Genomic DNA, 17,814 nt, shown 5'->3' on the forward strand with positions numbered 1-17,814 from the left:
AAATATTCGAGATGTTTTAAATTGTTCTTAAATAAATAAATGTATTATATTCTTAACTATATATTTAGTCCTGAAGAGCTACAAGCACAAATTAACGAACTAAATACAGCCAGCAATAAAGTAGGTCTCAAAATAAATTTAGCAGAAACTAAAGTAATGTACAGGGTGGTCGAAATTGGTCTGTTTAAACAGAGTTTACCTATTTCCTGACTAGATAGAGCAAAACCCACATAGATGTCATGGGCTCGATTTCTGAGACACATTTAATAGTTACACTTTGGTAAATCGCCTGTTGATATTTTCACTGCAATTTTGTATTTCGCGATATAATAAAATTCTGCTAAAACGTTCTTTAGGCACTTTTTTAAGCAAAATCCAGTGGCGTAGTCAGTTTTTTTCTATACTTGCTCTTTTTGTCAGAAATAATAAAAAATATAATTTTTTAAATGGAAATCATAGTTAGGTATGACCCTAAAAAAATGCTGGCGTTTAACCCTTTCCAACGACATAAAGTTATGTGTATTTATTTCTGATAATGAGAGTAATATTAGGTTTTTTATCTTTGTATCGAAGCGGGCCTTGATTTTGTGTTGACCTAGTTGCCTAATTATTTTTTATCACAATTTAATATTCTTTATTATTATTTATTTGCATAATTAAAGACCTTTGAAAAGGTAAATGAATATTCTATATTAGTATTACCATTTACAATTAAAACGCCAGGGTTACATCTGCACTGTTAAATGCGGAGAATTTAGAGAGAATTGGATTGGAACATGTCGTAGTCCCATGTCTTTGACTACGAGGTCCTGTGATTTAACTCTTTTCGACATTTTTATGGGGGAAATTAAAACACCTTACATAAAGGAGGAACCATTGGGACGAGAGAAGAATTACAGAAGGCTACTAGGCAAGCTTTTGGTTATTACACCAGTTCGCCTAATAAATCTTTGTAACTCTGTGCGCAAAAGATGTTTATTGTGTATTCAACAAGGAGGTGCTCAGTTTGAACATCTGATGATTTTTTTAGAAAACTATATTCGTCACTCAAAAAATAAATTTTCTTAGTTTTGTTCTTTGTTTATTGTATCGATTTCAATTGTAATTAATAAAACTAATATAGAATGTTAATTTACATTTTCAAAATTTTTAATTATGCAGATAAATATTATAGAATATCAAATTGTGATAAAAATTATTAGGAAAATAGGTCAATACAAAATTATATTTTTTTTTTCCGACGACGGAAAGAGATAAACTTTCCGAAACGTTAAGCATTTTTTTCTTTGTTAGGCAAATTTGTATAACTGGTAAACATAACTTCTGACAAGCAGTGTCCGTTTAGGTTTAACGCAGACGTGTTTACAAAAAAATAACTATTTTATTTTGTAGATTTTCTTGCAGTGCAGTGGCGAAATGCCCATAAAGGATTTTTTTGGAGAGATAAATCCGCTACATAGGTATAGACATTTTTTACAAAATCAAGCCCGCTCTCATACGTAGAAAATAGATACCCATAACTTTATATCGTTGGAAAAAGTTAAACGCCAGTATTTTTTTAAGTTCATAGCCCACTACGATTTCCATTTAAAAATTAATTTTTTATTATTTCTGATAAAAAGAGCAAGCATAGAAAAAAGTTGACTACGCCACTGGATTGTGCTTAAAAAAGTGCCTTAAGAACGTTTTTACAGAATTTTGTTATTCCGCGAAATAAAAAAGTTATGGGCAATTTTCCAAATGGTAAAAAATTCAAAAAGACCCCGTATCTCAGTTGGCAGTGAAAATATCAACAGGCGGTTTACGCCATTAAACGTGTCTCAGACATCGAGTCCATGACATCTATGTCGGTTTTGCTACATCTATATAGTCAGGAAATAGGTTTTCTCTATTAAAACAGACCAATTTCGACCACCCTGTACAACAAAAATAGTGAACAGAAAAGACATTCTAATAAATAACACAACACTGGAAATGCTAAAAATTTAAATAAAGTCCATAAACTAATTTCGATTTTGAGAAAATATCTACTACAGTGCGACAACTGAATGAAGGGCAACGACGTCTGAAGCAGCAGAGGGGAAAGCGTGTAAAAAATCTAGTCATGTCATAGGCGTGCAAATTTATTTTAATCAGATTATTATTAAAAATATTAATCAGTTTTAATAAGTACATTGGAGGTAAATACAAATTTTGGTAATTATTTACTTAGATAATAATAGATATACTTAATATAATATTAGGTATAAACTAAGAACGCTGTGGTATTTTTGGTATTTTTTAAACTGAGTCTTAAACTTCAAATGTCTACCTAATAGGTACTTATCTAATAAAAAACAAATAGGTAAAAAAACTCAAAACATTTGGAAATAAATAAATAATATTAAAAGTATTATAATAAACTATGAACGGTCAAAACCTAAACTCTAAATTATAAATGTCTCTTTGGTAATGTAAGTACTTAACTATTAAATAAAAAACAAAAAACAAATACTAGGTCTATGAAACACCCTGTACATATAAGAGTCTAATTTTCTTTATCACTTTCATCGTCAGTGTCGGTGTCGGAATCATCATCACTGCTGTCATCAGTTTGAATAATTATAGGTTCCACTTCTTCCATGTACTGGTCAACCTCCCAAAATGTATTTTCAATGTTGATTACGTTTTTATTTTTTATTTCTAGATTTTCTCTTCAAAATGCGGGATAAAATTTTGTAAACCTAGGTGCAGCTGATTAAAAAAATTATACGACTTGATTAACTTATTTTTTATTTTAAGCAATGTATTATTTTTATGTCTCTATTCTTTATTCTTGATATTTTTATTAACTTGCAATCAGTTGAGTTATTATTGTTTGATAAAAATCCCCTTTGTTGCAGTCTTAATGGACCTCACTTTACCAAAAACAGAAATAAAACTCTTATGGTCATGATCAGATAAATAAATTAAATTAAACTGGTTTCAAAACTTACCACTTGCCCTAATATTATTAACTATTCCAAAAACGTCGTTACTTTGCTAACATTTTCGTCAATGTAAATTATGTTGCGTCCTTCTTCTCTGTATTTTCGAATTGACTTTAGCCAATGAAGAATCGTGGGTCTTTCCATTTGGCATTTTTTTGGCATATCCTTTTTGGCATTTCCGAAAATGAAATCCATTGGCCTTTAATAGCATCCTCAATGTTTCGCGACTATACGGAAAATTCATTATTTCTCGCAGCTTAAGGAGTAATTTTTTAAGTGTAGGAACGACTTTTAGCTCCAAATAAAACTTTTTTATTGTTTGTCTAATGACAGGAAAATCTTCGAAGTCTTTCATAAGAGACAAGCGGGTTTTTTTCTTAGGTGGTGATGACAGCATCTCAGCTGGACGTTCCCGTTGCCGCTCCTCATCTTCTCTATGAATTTTGCGGACTGTTTTTTGAGAAACCCCAGTATATAGAGACACGCAATCAATTTTTCTTTTTAGAGACACGCAATCAATTTTTCTTTTTAATTTAAAAGCATTGTTTCTTGCCTCTACATCGCAAACTCTACATACATTAGCGATAATTTCCCAAGATTGGCCAGCAAGGGGTTTCCTTGTAAAAAAATATTTCGTTCCATTATTTAAAAAAAACTATTTAAGGTTTAAGGATTGCTAAAACCCTACAAATATAAATGTATCAGGAAATGTGTCACTTATATATGACATTTTTTTTCCATGCAAATACTTACTTTATTACACAAAACAACCAAAAACGAGTCCAGTTAATAAGTGTAACAAAATAAACGAATTATAAATTAACCAAACCAAACAACTATTACTAATTAAAAAACACAGTTGGAACTTTTTCCGCCTACGCCTGTGACCAAAGTTCGGCAACGGCTTCCGATCTCAGGTAGGTACACAATTTAATTTTTTAAATTAGAATAATTTTTTAAACTAGGATTCCTAGGATGTCTCCTAGGAATAATCTCTCATCCTCTCACTCTGGCCCACGGCGAAAAATCGCCCGAGGCAGCGCTTTTGCCGGTTCTATTTTGTAGTAGGTATATTTGAAATAGTTTTTTAAATAATAAGTGGTAATAGTAATTTTATTCTGCATTTCTCCATGTAAATAAAATAGCAAATCCCAGAAGACAATACTACTGAGAAAATTCATAAGGTTAAGTAATGAAATAGAAATTTAAAATTTGTACTTCTAGTCTATACAAAATAAATTAGGATTATTACGAGAAAATTGTGACATCGTAAAATGCAAGGATGTTTTTTGCTCGCATTCTTTCGACCTCCCTTCATTCGGTTGTCAGACTGTAACTGTCACTAAAAATTTGCCATGACAACATCAGGCCTCTTGGATGCCATTTTATTGAAAAATTGCTCAATCCACACAAATTTGGACTAGATAGGTATAGGAAACCCTAATATAGTTTGAAAGAGCATTTAAATCTGCTTCGACTTATTTTAAAAAATACAGAGTATTGTATATTTGAAATAACGAAGTTTTTATGTAAAATAAATATTTAAAATAGACCAGAAATTTTTGATACCCCTATATACATTAAACGAACCAATTAAATTTTTCAGTAAAGTTTATTTCTCTGGCTTAAAAGTCAGCACAAGAATTAATTCTGAAAAGTAATGTACAGGATGTGAATAATCTTTCTTTTTATTATATCATGCATCTTTAAATATGTATATTCATGTATGTCAAAACCCAAACCTTGTAAACATATTTTTAACCCTTATAATAAATGCCTTATTTTGTGTCCAAGGATTCAAAAATGAAATAAAATACCGGGTGTTCCATAAGAAAAAATAGAACTTTGGTGTGGATCTTAGTTCTGACATACCCTGTACATTTCAACATAATTTTGTATTATGCGCATTGCCTCTCTACATATACCCATAAAATATTTTGTTTCTACATCTTTCCGTTTTCGTATAATCAAACGAGGCGAAGGAGACGCGCGTCACCCTGTATAAAGAGGAAATGAAATAAAACTACAAGCTTTTTTAAAACAATTTATTCTATAAAAGGTTACACTTTGGAATAACTAGGACCCTGGCGATGTTTCTTTTCCATGTCTAGTTGTTTAATACGAGCATAAGCTGCACTAGCCGCTAAAATCACTAAATTCGAAAACCACCACATAAACGATTTGGTTTCCTGGTACCAATAAGTTGCCAAAATAGTTTGAGCGCAAGCCTTTGCTGTACCCGATATATTATGTGTTAAAGCTGATGTATACTGCAAATAAATTTAAATTAATTCAGTCAATTTATAACAGTAATGCCTTAATTGTTACCTTGATTTGTAAAGAAGTGAAAAATCCTATTAAAAATCCACACACTCCTCCTCCCAGAAGGATTGCCCAAAAGAAAGGTTCCCTTAGATAAGGGTAATTAGTGATAATGGGTATTTCATCGTTCAGAATCATGATAGGGATGAAAAGAATAGAAGCATACACGTTATTTGCGTAAGATAATGCCCAGACTTGACCGTCTACTTTGGGTAATATTTTTTTGGTCCAGATGGAGTACAGTGACAAAGATAGAGAGCCAAGGATGCCGAAAATTGTTCCAGCAATTGAGAGACTGCCTACAAATTCAAAAACCTAAGAAGATTAACGATTAAAAAAGTTAAAACTACAGAAGCTATATACCGGGTGTGTCTCGAAAGTGGTTTATCCCTTTAACTTTTTTATTTTTTTTTTAGATAAAAAAACGAGATTTGGTGTGTTAGTATATGACAAAAAATAGGATTGACTGACGTATTCAATTGTTTTTGGTCACCTCCTGTTTCACGGGAAATTACTACAACTTTTAATTTTTAAATGTATACAGTCACAGTAGTTGTAATCTACTTTTAATAATCTAACTCTATAATACAGCCTCCATAAATACAACAATACATAATAAATAATATTCTAGTTAAAAGCCTCAATAATATGATATTTTACACTTTTTAGAAAGATGTGTAGAAAATTTAGTCTATAAATGGTTATATTTCAAAAACCACTCAATATATTACACAAACTATTTTTGCAATGAAAATAATTTACTGACAAAAATAATATACAGTAGGTATTCCACTGAAAAATAAACCATGCAGTGTGTTAAACTCAACTTTATAGTTATTTTTTAATAATGTTAATGATATTACAAAAGATATATTTTTTACAAACTCAACAATAAAAACGTATTTATTTAATCTTTTCCGGTAACACTTTACTAAAAAATTTCTATATATCTAATCTATTGAAGTACCTATTTCATAATAATTATTTTAAATTATCTAAAAATAGCTTGAACAATACAAACTGTACGCTATGTTAAAAAAAAATATTTTTTTATAAAATATGAATTACATCTTACCTGCAAAATGTTCTTGATCTACACCCATCCAGAATCCTGCGATTATAACACCGCAACACAACATACATTTCTTCGATGTCTTTTCCCCTAATATTAGAAATGTAAATAATACATTAAAAATAGTAGTTAAAGACCGTCCAATATAATAAAACGCCACCGATACGTATTTCAAACACAAATTATTAGATGCAATCATTCCAGTAAACATAATCGAGACTGGTAAAATCTAAAAATATATACGGTAAATTGAGAAGAAAAAATATCAAAATGTTTTCCATACCGTCTTTATAATTTGACGATCCCATATATTTGTGTCTGGAAATGAAAATGTGTGGGGAAATAATATGCTTAGGGTTTTCTTGCCATAACATATCAAAGCAGTTACTAAGGTCTGGCTTAAGTTTATAAATATCGGAGCATCTAACTCAATGTGACTCAATAAAGTCTTATTTACAAATACTGTAGCAATAGAAATAATCCTAAAATGGAGGCAGTAGCGTTAAGAATATGAACTGATATTATTTTAACACTTACCAATATCCACTTACAACAAGAAAGATTATTATGTACTTTCCTAACAAACTTTGCTCTTCAACCATTTTAATTTTGTCAATATTAATAGAATATTAGGTGATACCTAGTGGAACGTGGCTTATCATTGTTTTATATACTCATATTTAACTCTATAAAGACTATAATTTTTGAAAGGGAGTGTTTGTTTTCGTGGCTTTTAAAAAATGTTTTTATAAATTATATAGGTTATGTCTGCTGTTGTGTTTTCTATTGATATTCTGCAACCAAAAATACACCAGCTTAAATTTTAAAATTATCCATTTGCCGAGTTTAGTAATTGTAAATTTAAAGTACCAATATCATAAACAAATCAAATAAATAAGTTTATCAAAATAAAACAGAGAAAATAAATGTATTATGTATTTTAAATATTAATTAGATCTACTTTCATTCAAGGACAATTTTAACGACGAAATGGTGAATGATTTTTTAAAAGAAATGCATTTTTAGAGACAATTTTTTTATGATAAAATGTTGAAGGTATAAAAATTTAATTACGAATGGCTCAACAAGAAGAGACCAAGGAATGATCTCTTAATATTTTAACTTAAGTATTATTTTAAGTATCATATTAAATTACAAACAGAAATGTATTGTATTTATTAAAATCCTAAGTGGATTTTATTGTATACTCAAAAGCTAAATATCTTAAGAAAATGGAATGTAATAAATTTATTACAGTTAAAATATATTGATACTTTTGGTTAATAAAACAACATACATATATCATAAAATTATATTGTATATTTCTAACAACAATATAATAAAGTTTACTTTTCATATAGGCACCTATATGTAACAAATTTATTTTATAACATTTTTTAATAAACTGATTTTATTAACAAACATGCCGCAAAACATTAAATAAATAAATACATATTTTTAAATCAGCCTTAGAAATAAGAACGCCCTATAATTTCACTGGGGTCGGCCTAAAACTAATCTAAAAACTAACATTATTTAAGTTTTAACATGTCTCAAAAGACAAAAAGTCTCAAAAAATAAGTCGTATTTATAAATATTCCTAATCATAATTAGAAACAATTTAATATTTTTTACAAAAAAAATAGATGGCTTCTTTTAATATGTAACAATTTGATAAACGTCATAATATTATTGTTTAAATCTCTGATTTAAATCAAGATATTATAAACAAAAGCTCGAAATAACTGTCATAATTAAACAACTTTATTTTATATTCTTTTTCAACAATTGAGCGTCCGGATTGCACAACGACCTTAGCGCGTGGCCGCGGGCAGCCCAGTAGACAAGCGAGACAGCGACGCGCCGATTTAACAAAATAAATAATTTTAAACCTGCCGTCATTTCGTTAATAATTATCGTAGCGCGTTGATTTTTACATAGAAATACTCATGAGTCTTTAGCGCTTCCGACAAGCCTAAATAACTGGATTATTTTTTATATTTTCGATTTGTTTACATTGCCCGAGCATATTATAACTTTGAGATAAAAATCTCTGTTATAAATTTTAAAACTGACAGATATGAATACTATCATTTAATTAATTATACATTTAGTTACAACCATAGACTTAAAATAAAATATAGACTACACTATTTACATCTCAACGCGGTCAAACAATATTTTTTGTATACATGTTTACTTCTGGGTACAGTCGACGGAGCCTTCCTCATCCAGCCTATGTTGTCACGTCTTTAATATTATCAATATTTTTTTTCTTGTTACACACATATATTGGGATATTAATACTACAGTTTAATAAAGTAGGTTTTAATATTCCATAGATGTATTAAATAGTTCTTATACTACTAAATTATAAGTCGGATACTGTTTAAAAAGGATAAGTTCTTTACAATATGACAACACCGATTAGAGGCGAGGGAGCCTATTCATTCATTTATTACCTTGTAGTACGCATCTGAAATGAAAACTGAGAAGAGTCTAACTTCCGAGAAGTTGATTCGGGTAAAACTCTTATCGCGGTTTCAGTACGTAAAGTATAATGATAGATAGTGACGAGTACTCTACTGACGAGGGGAAAAAAAGGAAGGGCTTAAGTATGGGGGAAGCTTTTGAAAGAAGTAAAAAAATATCTAGAACACCTACCAAATTTCAAAGAGAAGAAACTGAAGGAAAACTGGATCAAATTTTAGTGATGATGAGGGAGATGAGTCATGATCAAAAAGAAATGAAAAAAGAACAGAGAGATATTAAAAAAACTCAAGAAATAATGGCTCAACAAAAGCAGTTTAATGAAGAAATTCGTAGGCTAAAAAGAGGAAAATCAATTTTTGAAAAAAAGGAAAATACAGAAATTAGAAAGGAAAATTCTGAAGTGCGTGATGAATTGCGGAATATGAAAAGAGTAATGGAAATATTAGAAAAAGAGAGTAAAAAAAATAATGTAGTAATAAATGGATTAAAAATGACCACAAATGAACCACTGGTCTTAAAAGAACATATTAAAGATTTTATAAAAGAAAACTTAAATATTGATACTACTCCAAAATCAGTTACAAAAATAGGTGAAAAAACATGTGTTATTAGTCTTGAAAACGAGAAAGAGAAAAATGATATTATGGCTAATAAATCTAAATTAAGATATATGAGTGAAGATCGTATATTTATTAGTGAAGACATGACATTTAAAGAAAGGGAAAAGCAAAAGAAAATGAGACTGGTTGCCAAAACAGAAAAAGAAAAGGGAAATACCGTAAAAATAGGGTATAATAAAATTATTATCAATGGAGAAGAGTGGAGGTGGAATAAAATAACTGAAAGTATAGTGAAACAAACGTCAAAAAACTAATTAACTACGAATATGAGGGAAAACTGATGACGGACACTAGCAACGAAATGGTAATGACATGGAAAACAACGGACGGAACAAAAAAACAAGAAAAAACCCATAAAACCATAAACATAGCAGAACAGGAAAAGAAGAAAAACTATAAGAAGATAGGAACATGGAATATAAGAAGTTTGAATGGAAAGGAAATTGAATTGGCAGAAGAGTTCGAAAAGACCGCAATGGAAATTTTAATAATAACGGAAACGAAGAAAAAAGGAAAAGGTATAATGGAAATAGGAGACGGACACTTGCTCATATACAGTGGTGTAGAAGAAAACCAACGAGCATCGGCAGGTGTTGGATGTATAATACATAGTAAGATTAAAATGAATATGCAAAAATGGACGGCTGTATCGCCAAGAATAATAGCAATAGAAATTAATTATAACGGTAGAAACCTAACAATAATAGGAGTATACGGTCATGACGAAGTTGAGAAAGCAGAGAAGAAGGAAGAATTCTGGGACGAGTTATCCCTAGCGGTAGAAGAAGCTAAAGGAGAAATATACCTATTAGGCGATTTTAATGCCAGGGTTGGAATAGGAAATACGACAAATAATGAAATTATTGGTAAACACGGTGAAAATGTAAGAAATAACAATGGAAATAGATTAATAGATTTCTGTCAGACACATAATTTGATAATAACTAATACCTTCTTTGAACACAAAGATATACATAAATATACAAGAGTGGAACCTAGTAGAGGTGAAAGGTCGATAATAGATTATATTATAGTAGATAAATTTAATAGAAAAATGGTGAACGATGTGTGTGTAAAAAGGGGATATGAAATAAATAGTGATCATTTCTTGGTAGAAGCTAAATTAAAAGAATTTAACAATGTTCAAACGGCGAAAAGAATGAAAACGACCAAGAGACCGCCAGTAAATATAAATATAAGAAGTTATAAATTAAGGGAAAATGAAATAGCAAGGAAATTTGAGAACGAAACAAATAAGCAGATGGAAAAACTAATAGAGAGGACAAAAATGTTGACATTAGAAGAAATTTGGGAGGAATTTAAAAATATAATTTTAAATACGGCTAAAATAGTATGCGGGACCCATAAAATTAATACAGACAGAAAACAAACGGCATGGTGGTCAGAGAATTTAAAGAAACACATTAAAATTAAAAAACAAATGTGGAAAAAATTCCTAAGCAATAAAACGCAGGAAAATTATAAATTATATAAAGAACAATGTAAATATGTGAAAACGTCAGTAAGAGAGGCAAAACAAAAGACCTGGAAGGATTTTGGAGAAAAATTAGAAAGAGATAGTAAAGGAAATCAGAAACTGTTCTATAAGACACTAAAAAATATGAGAAATAAAACAGAATATGATACAGTGACAGTTAAAAGTACAGATGGTACAGTTTTAATTGAAGAAAACCAAATCATGCAAAGATGGCAGCAATATTTTGAACAACTTTTAAACGCAGATAGCACGTACCAGCAGAAAGAAATTGAAATATCTAATACTAAAGAGGAAATTGATATAGAAGTTGTTACTAGAGATGAGGTAGATGAAGCAATCAAGAAGTTAAAAAATGGTAAATCACCTGGACATGACAAAATAACAGCGGAGATGTTCAAAAACATGGGAATACTTGGAAAAGAAACATTAAGACAAATTTATAACAAAGTATGGAATGAAGAAAAAGTACCTTCAGATTGGACGCTAGGAGTTATATTGCCTATACATAAAAAGGGCGACAGGAAAGAATGTAATAATTATAGAGGAATAACAATATTAAGTACGGCGGTCAAAGTCTTTGAACAAATAATAGAAAGAAAACTGAGATCAATAACAGAAGCAAGTTTATCAAATTCCCAAAGTGGATTTAGAAAAGGAAGAAGCACTCAGGATAATATTTTTACAATCAAAGAAATTATAAACAAAACACTGACACATAATAAAGAGGCATACTTCGCATTCCTAGACATGGAAAAAGCATTTGATAGAGTACCAAGACAAGAAATATGGAACACGCTAAAGAAAAGAAATGTTGGTGATAAAATGATTAATGTAATAAAAAGTTTATATGACGAAACTAACAATTACGTAATAAAAAACAATATGAAATCTGAAATATTTAAGACAAAAGAAGGAGTACGCCAGGGAGGAAGCCTGAGTCCACTGTTATTTATAATTTATATGGACGAAATTATTCGTGAAACCAACCAGAGAATTAGACCAATGTACATCGGATATAGAAACTTGCAACCAATCGAAGTAACAGATTGTGCTTTTGCGGATGATGTAGTATTAGTCACGGATACCGTAAAAAAACTACAAGAGAATGTCAACATATGGAATAATGTGCTGATTAAAAAGGGTATGAAACTCAATAAAACAAAAACCAAAGTAATGCAGGTAGCGAAAGAAACAAAGAAAATACAAATACACGTAGATGATACGGAGTTAGAACAGGTCGAGACATATCAATATCTGGGTATTGTCATAGAAGCAAATGGAGACAACCATGTGGAAATAAATAACAGAATACAGAAAGCTAATAATGTATACTATGCAATGAATAAGGGATTTATAAACAAAAAAGAAATATCGAGTGAAACAAAGATGACAGTTTTTAAAACAATATATAGGCCGATACTGACTTATGGATGCGAATCTTGGGTACTAAATCAGCGTCAAAGAAGCAAAATACAAGCAATCGAAATGAAATACCTTAGAAAGGTCAGAAGTGTGACACGAAAAGACAGAATAAGAAACGATATAATAAGAAAAAATTTACAAATCCAATCAATGCAAGAATTTATAGAACAACGGCAATTGAGTTGGTGGGGACATTTACAAAGGATGAATAACGACATTCCAGTGAAGAAAATATGGGAATCAAGGACTCAAGGCAAAAGAAATAGAGGCAGACCAAAAGAAACGTGGAATAAAATAGTTGAACATATTTTACAAAGAAAAGGGAGTACGTGGGAAAGAGCAAAACAATTGGCACAAGATAGGAAGAAATGGTCTGCATTTGTCTATGACAAGATAACATGAACACGTAACCCAGACACCCTCAGGGGTAAAATGGGTGTTTTTCGATTATGTATGTATGTAGTACGCATCGCACGTGTGCGGTAAAGCTTTGTTGCCGCTATGTCCCCGGCTGTTTTAACGCATTTTCTCAGCTTGTAGTCCTTAAGTGTTTATTTTATTGGCATTTTCTGTTCAAGAACTATAAAATATGGTTCGCCAGTGCCAAATTTGCAAGAAATTTGACTTAAATAATCCATTTAAGTCTTGAAACGACTTTCGACCGGTAGGCAACTCTCAATTTACGCATTGGGAGTCAGTGGCGTTGTTGTAGAAAGGCGCTTATTTAGATAATATTTTAGTAAAATGTAAAATCTGATTTTTTTCTCTTACATTACATTATTTACTTACTTACATTGTAACAAAATCATAATTATAACCCTGTTAATAATTAATAATGTTTTTATTAAAAATATATTCCGGTTTATTCTAAAATTATCTTCAGAATCTAAAATAACATACAAGAATTTTAAAATGATATTACATTATGAAACAATATTTTTTAATATACCGGGTCGTCTCAAAAGTGGCTCACCCCTATAACTTTTTATTTTTTCAGATAAAAAAAAACAGATTTGCATGTTAGTAGGTATATGACATAAATTAGGATTTATTGACGTATTCAATTGTTTTTGGTCTCTTCCTTTTTCACCGAAATGATTACATCTTTTGATTTTTAAAGGCACCCTCGGTATATTGCTACTTTATTCGATAAAATATGACACTCTGAATAGAATGACATATCATATGCAAACTTTTGACATTGTCGCTTAAAAACAAATCGTATTTTAAATTTCAATCCAGGGTGCCATGGTGTTGTTAAAAACACTAAGTTTTAATCAAGGAGCCTTGGAAAAATAGTTTTGATCGTCTAATAGGTTTCGTGTCTTGTATAGGCCGGTTAAAAGATGTACAAATCGTATTTTTAATCATACATATGTCAATTTTTTCAAATGGAACAAGGGAGACTCATTAGCATATTTGGAAAAAGCATTTTTTTATGAATATATTGATACCACACACTTGGTATTTCGAGTCAAATTGTCGTTATGAACCGCGTGTTACAATTACAATTAAATCATATGCAAAAATGTCAAAAGTTGACATATGATATGTCATTCTATTCAGAGTGTCATTTTCTATCGAATAAAGTAGAAATATACCGAGGGTGCCGTAAAAATTAAAAGTTATAGTCATTTCCGGTGAAACAGGAAGTGACCAAAAACAATTGAATGCGTCAATCAATCCTAATTTATTTCATATACTAACATACTAAATCTTGTTTTTTTATTTGAAAATATAAAAAAATTATGGGGACGAGCCACTTTTGGGACGCACCCGGTATAATAAAGACAGTACCGAGTTAAATAAATGTAGTTTTTATTTTATCCACTTCCTATCACCTTCCTTGCTTTAATGGAACAGATTTATGTTTTCTCTAATTTACATAATAAGACATCCCTTAACCAGAAAAAAAAATTACAACATTCATATTTTTTTTCTCTCCCTGTCGCCGATTCTATTATATCTGTGGAATAGATCCTGTTAGATATTAGGGGTTGTAAATGTTTGACTAAAATTAATAATTTATTATTAATTTCAAAAACTACGTAATTTCGATTATAAAATTTCTTCTATAACGTGTGTTTTATTATTTTTATCCTTTTTGGACTCTAAATTGTTTTTTCTAAACTTTTATTTAAAAAACCTGTCCTAAATCTTAATAAAATATAAAAAAGTTTAAATACGATATATTTTTAATTTAATTATAGCTTCATTAAAATAAAAAAATTACCCGGCTATGATACGGAGAGTTCAGGTGTACTTGAGAAACGAAAGACAGTGTTGTGTTTCTCGGCAGAGTCGTCAGGGAACGACCGTTACGACAGAGACAACCTATCTATCGCTCGTGTCGCACTCGTTATAACCTAAAACAATAACATAACAATAACAAGACAGTGTCTGACCGCATGTTCCAGCTATTTATGAATGAGATGCTCAGTCTATATTTTATTTTAAGTCTATGGTTACAACATATTCAAAATTTAGGTCTATCGGTTTATGCTAGTACCAATAACGAGTATAAATAAAAAAATGGTCAGTACAACGCTCGCCGTTTTTAGCGCACGTTCAGTTTTGGTTTTAGTTTAAGCGCTATTTTTACAGAAAATAAATTCTGAACTTTGATCAAATGACAAGAACATTCTCATTGCCGATATCTCCTGGTTATAATGTAGTCCTTTTTTCAAAATATTGCGTTGTTTTAGCTTAAAAGGCTTTTAGAGAGCTACCGGCGCTGCGTTAATAAAGAGATGGCTATGTACGTCAATCGAAAGACATTTGCGATAGTCTTTTGTTTACACGAAGTATAGAAAATTTTTGCCACAGCTTGTTTACTACCAGTAGTATTTGTGCGTTTTTTAAAATTATATATTAAATAAAAAAAACGGCGTCAAAAAATGGAGAATGTCAATCGATGATAATTTTGGCGAGGTCAGTCTCTAGACTTCATTTACTAAAAATTGACATAAAGCTTGTCAAGAATTAACATTAAATTGTAGAAAGATTAATAAAGGATTGAACGTTTCCAGACTAACAAATCTATTTCCAAGAAATTATTTTTTCTAGAATTTTAAACTACACCATTAAAAGTAATTTTTACTCAATATAAAAATAAATTACCAGCGGCGTAACGTAGCGTCAATACAAGGGGATGTAATAAGTAACTGTAATTAACATTTCACCAATACAATAAAGTTTTTTTCTTTTTTTTTATTAAAGTCTTTAATTTTGAAGTTGCAAAAATAAAATATACAAAAATGTAACAGGTTAAAAAAATAATCAAACCAATTTAAAAAAAAAACTAATCTTATCTACCCTTTGACGACGATACTATATCGCGTTTCTTTGATTGATTCGTTTTTGTGCGTAAGTCCATTGGTGTGCTCTTTGAATAAGAAGACTAAGGAAGGAACATAATGCTATCCATGTATAGCATTGATTTGAAATTTTGTGGATTTGTCAGTCTTTACGGAGCTTATTTTATGTTATTTATTATTTATTCTACTACTGATAGTTGTATAAAGGTAGTAAATCTAGATGGAAATTGTGGCAGCACTTAAATTAACAGTGACACTATCGCGATTTATCGAAAAAGACTCTAAAATAGTTGGTTGTGTAGCGGGCGGTAGATCTCGGCAAAAATTGAGTGAAATAATGGAACAACTTTTCGCTAGTAAGTGACTATATAATATACATACGTGTAGTAAACCGATCATTTATGAAATTCACTTAAATTAACTAAATTATATATTTTTCTTGCATTTTAGCTTTTATTTATTACTTGTCAAAGATTAGATGTCAAAGAATTTAGATACGTTAATTTGACTTACCTGCTTCAGTAGCGTATCGTATGTTTGTTGTAATAAATACTTATTATAACTTATCTATTTTTTTAGAATTATATATTTTTATAACAATTTTAATAACTACCAACATTTATTCACAACGTAAAATAAAACAACAAATTATTGAGTCTACCCCACGTCTACCCTACATCATAGTTTTACATTTTTTAAATAAAATTAGAACGACACTGATAAACCGGAATTTAAGTCGGCCATATTTGAGGCCCATCGCGGTGTACCTAAGATTTTTGATATGCTTTTTCCTTAGTCTTCTTATTCAAAGGGTGTGCTTGTAGTGCAACCAACGGGGCATTCCATTTTATATTTATAACCAAATATATGTTTTGACAAGACTTTGACAATTAAAACAACAAATTACAACAGATTATATATTGATTATTATAATGACTTGAAACACCACGGCACACAGTAGGCAATATGTCCAAACCAAGTTGCAAAAAATAACATCCACAGTTAGCATTTATGGCAATAATATTAGATTGAAAACATATTAGTTAAGAGGAAACCACATAAAACTAACAAAAAAACATATTCGGAGTCTCTTTCGAGGGGCTGTAAAACGAACTTTGCGCAAAACCTACATTTTCAGTTAATTTGTGTCCAATAACCGCCTTTTTCTACAATTTTAAATAGTAGGCGTTGCATTCAAGTGACACAGTATTATAACAATTGAATCGGACGACCTTAGCTTACTGTCAATAATTATTGTAAAATTGTCATAACGTGTTTTACGTAGATTCCCGGTTGCGGTAAATTTAATGTGAAGGTAAGTAAAAAGTATCTTTTATTTTGATTTTTGGATAAAACTACGTAAAGGTCAAAGTAGAACATAATCATTTAAGGTTTTTTTGATAGTGGCATATATTCTATCTTAGAAAAGTTAAGTCAAAAAATCGCAAAAATCGCAACATTAAATTATTGGAAGCGTAAGTCTCCATGCGTATGTGTATAGTAACATCCTGTATGTGGATAATTCTCATAAATTAATTGTTATAGTAGCTAGAGCTAGAGAAGAACTTGAAATATAACGTTACGTAACTTTTCTCAAGATTTCCAAAGAAGTATGTCATAAATGTCAAATGACATTTTTTGACAAATTGACAAATTTTGACAGTACCTAATTTTTTAAATTAAATAAAATGGATTTTTCTTTCAGATTTAAAAATGTGTACTTCGTGACCATTGCTTCCAGCTGTTATAAAACAAAATATCAGTAAATAGTAGGTGGTAAAATAAAATTTAGATATTTTTAATAGGTATAAGTTCTGTTATTTTCTAAATCGTCATTGTTTAATTCTCAGAATATTGTTACTTATTTAAAATATAATAATAAAATATTGTTCACATATTGTCTGGTATTATTAGAGACCGAACTTATTCAAATGACAAACAATCTTGAATAAAAGTTCGATTGGATTAGTATACTAGGGTTTTATTTTATACATTGTGACACCCCCTTTATCTTTTTTATTTGACGTTTCCGAAAACTGTCTCAAATGAAAGTGGTTTTGAATAAATTTGCCAAAAAAGTATATTTCGCATATACAAAGTG

General features: G+C 30.1%; 1 protein-coding gene across 1 annotated transcript; it reads right to left on the bottom strand.

The window, feature by feature from the left end:
• Positions 1 to 5,000: 5,000 nt before the first annotated feature.
• On the bottom strand, positions 5,001 to 7,151 carry LOC115877987 (GDP-fucose transporter 1). Its single transcript, XM_030894337.1, has 5 exons — positions 6,901 to 7,151; positions 6,647 to 6,845; positions 6,367 to 6,592; positions 5,298 to 5,590; positions 5,001 to 5,239 (listed from the first exon to the last, which is right to left on the bottom strand). Exons 1-5 carry the CDS (start codon positions 6,963 to 6,965, stop codon positions 5,030 to 5,032), a joined length of 993 nt encoding a protein of 330 aa, XP_030750197.1. The 5' UTR covers positions 6,966 to 7,151; the 3' UTR covers positions 5,001 to 5,029.
• Positions 7,152 to 17,814: the final 10,663 nt, after the last annotated feature.

The sequence above is a fragment of the Sitophilus oryzae genome, unplaced genomic scaffold (genome assembly GCF_002938485.1).
Source record: "Sitophilus oryzae breed Bouriz unplaced genomic scaffold, Soryzae_2.0 scaffold_149_pilon_pilon, whole genome shotgun sequence".
Classification (NCBI taxonomy): Eukaryota; Metazoa; Arthropoda; class Insecta; order Coleoptera; family Curculionidae; genus Sitophilus; species Sitophilus oryzae.